At 49.4% G+C, this 4256-nt stretch overlaps 1 protein-coding gene across 1 annotated transcript; it reads right to left on the bottom strand.

Annotated features, from left to right (window-relative positions):
• Positions 1-1575: 1575 nt before the first annotated feature.
• Positions 1576-3014, bottom strand: CCDC71L (coiled-coil domain containing 71 like). Its single transcript, XM_059170830.1, has one exon. The coding sequence runs from the start codon at positions 2721-2723 to the stop codon at positions 2010-2012; it is 714 nt and encodes a 237-aa protein (XP_059026813.1). The 5' UTR covers positions 2724-3014; the 3' UTR covers positions 1576-2009.
• Between the last annotated feature and the right edge of the window lie 1242 nt (positions 3015-4256).

The raw sequence follows: 4256 nt of genomic DNA, 5'->3' as shown, positions 1-4256 counted from the left end.
TAATAACCAAAAGAATATATATAAGCTTCCTATCACACATATAATTTAACACTCTCCATCTTCTAAGTAATTATTCACTTTTATTTACTCATGTGACAGTATTTGTAACAACACATTATCATCGAGTAGTGAATAAAAGAATATGAGGCTTACTGGGAAACTGGCATAAAGTCATATATCTTTCTTTTCTTTTTTTTACAAAACAAATACACTGAAATTAAAGTCACAAAACTCCTACTATGAACTATTAAACTTGAAAAATTCATTTCAGAAAGCTATGCCATTTGAATTCTAAAAACGTAAGAGTCAAAATCGCAACTCTCATTATTCCCCTAAGAAGCTGCCAAGCAGAGAGAAACCTTAATATTGAAGATTTCATATGTCATGTTCCAGCCTGGTATGGATGGTTCCATGGCAGAATACTTAAATTTGAAATAATAGTGGTACAAAATCGCTGCTTGACCCTTAAGATATTGCAGTACGATCTGGCTGCGGCACCACTGGCTAAAAACCATTAAGTCTTGCTGCCATCAATGACCAAAGGCACTTGGATAATCAATTCCACACTGGGCCATGTGATATAAACACTATTACAAAAGTGTAAAAGAAGGGTCAGTACTCTGTGTGGCTCGCCTGTTCAAATCCTGTGGTCTTCGGCTGTCAAACAAAAGACCAATAACTGCAAACATAATTATGAATGGAAATAAGATAAAGTAAACTCGTGGAGTAAAACTAATTGTCATGATGTTTAAGAGTGATGGACAGTGATCCAGACATTTCTTGTTATCCAACAACAAAAACAAAAACAAAAACACGGAAGGAAAATCTATTTTGCCCAAAGTTAACTTCCACCAGTTATTTGATACCAAGAAATGCCCCACCCCTCTAGATCATTAATACTTCTGAGAATTCCAATGGGTATTCTGTTTGGCATTTTAATCACAGCGTTCACACATACTCATTTTGCCTAAGCAATTTCCATTTTAAAATAAATTATCCTTGAACTATTCCCAGATCTGAATGTTAGACTACTACCAGGAAGCCAAATCATTTCCAATCGGATTCCACCCATCTCTTTAACCAACACCAGTTCTTTATAATTCACGCATTCTTTTATTTTTTTTTTTATCACAAGCCATGTGGTTTCAATGCACTTTAAATTTTATTCAATTAAAAAGAATTCAACAATTCAACTTTTCCTAAACAAAACTTTATGAGTTTCTACCATTTCCTTTAGGAGCTCAGTAAATATAAACATTAAATTTCAATATAAAATATTTAGGAAACACCTCAAAAATGCTGAAACAGTTGTACTTTGCATTTCTTTGTTTGTAATCACTGAGCCCATGAAATTCAAAGCCATACAAATCCTTACACTATTAAGAGTCATAAGCTTGAATTTCTTAGACAATATCCTTGGTCAAAGCTTTGGAATCCAGTTGAGATTCGGAAACGAGTGGGATTCAGAATACCCTGAGCACAAACTAGTGCAACACCTTTCAAAAATACATATTCGATCTTTCCTCCAAAAAGAGGGGTGGCAGTCAAAAAAGACAAAAGGGGAGAGCAGGGGGGTGGATGAACAGCAAGTAAATTCTAGCTTTATTACACAAGCACGAAACCAAATTCCTTTGGAAAAAGAATGACTTCGGAGGACTTCCAGACCAGTGAGGTAGAGAGTCCAAAAGGGAGAAAACGGATCTGCCCCTAAAGTCCTGGAGACGTATCAGTCTGGGCTTAGGAAGAAAGGGGACCTCCCTTGCAGGTCCAGCCGTCTCCTCCTTCCGCAAACCTGGTGCTGGGAGGCAGCAGAGGGCACACCTGCCCCGGAGTCCCAGACGGCGGCGCCGCATCCCGGGGACGCGGGCCGGGAAAGCCCATCCGGTGCTTCTTCGCCCGTAAAGTGCACTAGGGGACGCGGTCCAGGCCGGATCTGTAAACACTCGACTGTCACTTGTTCACCCCTCCAGGCGGAAGCCGTCCCGGGGCGCAGGGGCCAGGGCCGCAGCTCACGCCCGGGGCACCGGGAAGCGGCGAAGCCTCACCACGGGTTCCAGGTTCACTCGCAGGACTTGGCGTGCCCGTCGCCGCGCCGCCGCCAGGCTGCGCTCGCCCCACACGTCGCCGCCGACGCGGATGGTGGGGAAGGTGGTCAGCGTCGGGGTGGCCGCCCTCCAGATTTCCTCCAGGGTGCGGCCCCCGAAGCAGGGCCCGGGGACCGCGGGCTTGGCGGGGCAGCTGTCCTCGGGGGCCGGCGGCGGCGGCGGCGGCGGCGGCAGCGGCGGGCCCGGCGGGGCCCCCCTCCGGCGGGCGGCGGCCGCCCGGGCTCCGCGGCGCCTCCTCCTGGCCGCCGGCCTGCGCGTCTGGCCGCGGGCCGCGGGGGGCGGCGGGGGGTCGGGGACCAGGGCCCGGCAGGAGGAGTAGCCGTAGACGTCCTTGCTGCGCAGGATATGCGGGGAGAACTGGTGCTTGAGGCTGCAGAGGAAGCTCCAGAGCTCCGCGTCCGAGCTCATGAACTCCGTGCTGCGGGGCATGAACAGCTTGAAGGCGTCGCCCAGCGCCTTGGTGCTGTCGGCCAGCGACAGTTGCGACCGCGAGTACACCACCTTCTCCTCCCGCGCCTCCAGCTCGGCCCCTCCTCCGGCCCTAAAGCCGCCGCCCCGGGCAGCCGGGGCCGGGGCCGCCGGGGGCCGGCGCCGCCGCCTCTTCACGCTGCGCCGCATCGGAGGCCGCTCGGGGCCGCCCGCGCTCGCCGGGTCTCGCCGCCGCCGCCGCCGCCGCCGCCGCCGCCCCCGCCCGCGTCCGGCTCCGCGGCGGCGGCCGCTGCTGGCGCCTCCGGGCCGGCGCGTCTCTCGCTACTTTTCTCGCCTCGGCCGCCGCCCCTCCCCCTCCGAGGGCGGAAGACGCGGGTGAATATCCTGCCGCCCGGTACAAGATGGCGGCCGGCGCCCACCCCTGGGCTTTGTCATTGGACGGCGCCTGGCCCCCTGGTTTCTTTCTTCTCCTCTCTAGCCTCCTTTCGCCCTCTGCCTTTCTTTAAATGCGCCCGCCTCGGGCCCCTCCCACCATGGCCCCGACTCCACCCATTGGGTGCTCTCCGAAGAGAGGCGGGGACTAATGGGGGAGAGGCCAGTTCCTGGAAGATGGTGCTGGGGTGGGTGGTGGTGGTGGACCTTGAACGTCAGTCAACAGTTGGGTGGGCATGTGGGGAGGATGCCATGTCTACAGTAAGAGGTGGACTTCAGCTCCACCTTGGGGAGAGCCCCTCTCAGAGTGAGTGGGTGCATTCGTGGATGGAGCTGGGTGCATAACAAAGGAAGACCTGCCCCAAGGGCTGTCCCTCCTATCACAGCAAGGGAGTCTGGAGACAAATCTAGGAGGAATGGGCCTTTCAGTTCCCTTCTAAACCTTCAAAGACCTCTTTCGGCATCTTCATCCAACTCGTTCCTCTTTTGGTCCTGATCCATCTCAAGCAACAAATCATAATCCAGAATCATTCAGCCAACATGGACAGCGTTGGTGAGATTATCTCCTTCTAGACAATGGAACCATGTTCATATTTAAGAGATACTCTGCTAATCGGGAAAGCAAAGCCTATTATGCCTGTAATACTCAACACTCTTTGCTCAAGTTGATCAGAGATCAATTACAACAAAGCCATTCTCCTTAATGAAAACATCTATGTTTTCAAATATGTAGATCTTTCTAAATGACTGCACTTCACTTTTCATTTAGTTTCAGTATGCTCATTTGCAGCACCATCTCCATCATTCAGAAAAGATGCAGCATCACAATCAAAAAAGTTCTTTTGATAATACATTGTTAAAACCACATTTCCTTTTGTGTTTGAGGAGAGGACTATGAACGTTTAGAGAATAGTGGTCATTCTCCAGTCTCCTTTTCTATCCTGACTGGCACTCTAATGGCCAGTCCATGTTTGCTGAGTAAACCAATAAAATACGATGATTATTTGCAATGAGGTGAGAAAGAAGGATATAGTGAAATTGCTTAGAACAGCATAATTTTATATTTTCCATTTATTATGCAATTTTCTCTTAACTCCCTTAAATTTTTTAAGGTTAAAAAAAAAAAAAAAACCTCTCAATACTTAGAACTTTAAAGTAAGCATGCAAATTTTACCCTTCAGTGAGCATCTTATTTTGCAGTAGAAAACTGATAAAGCACAGAAGTTTAATCATTTGCATTCAGTTGCTAATAGTTCCCTCCAATATTTGAGCTGAAAGATACCAAGTTCA

The sequence above is a fragment of the Mustela lutreola genome, chromosome 4, assembly GCF_030435805.1.
Source record: "Mustela lutreola isolate mMusLut2 chromosome 4, mMusLut2.pri, whole genome shotgun sequence".
NCBI classification, from domain to species: Eukaryota; Metazoa; Chordata; class Mammalia; order Carnivora; family Mustelidae; genus Mustela; species Mustela lutreola.
Note: the sequence above shows the minus strand (reverse complement) of the source record. Positions and strands in the feature narration are given on the sequence as shown.

Coding starts and splice junctions, on each gene's coding strand:
- CCDC71L (XM_059170830.1), bottom strand. CDS start 2,723: ATGCGGCGCAGCGTGAAGAGGCGGCGGCGCCGGCCCCCGGCGGCCCCG.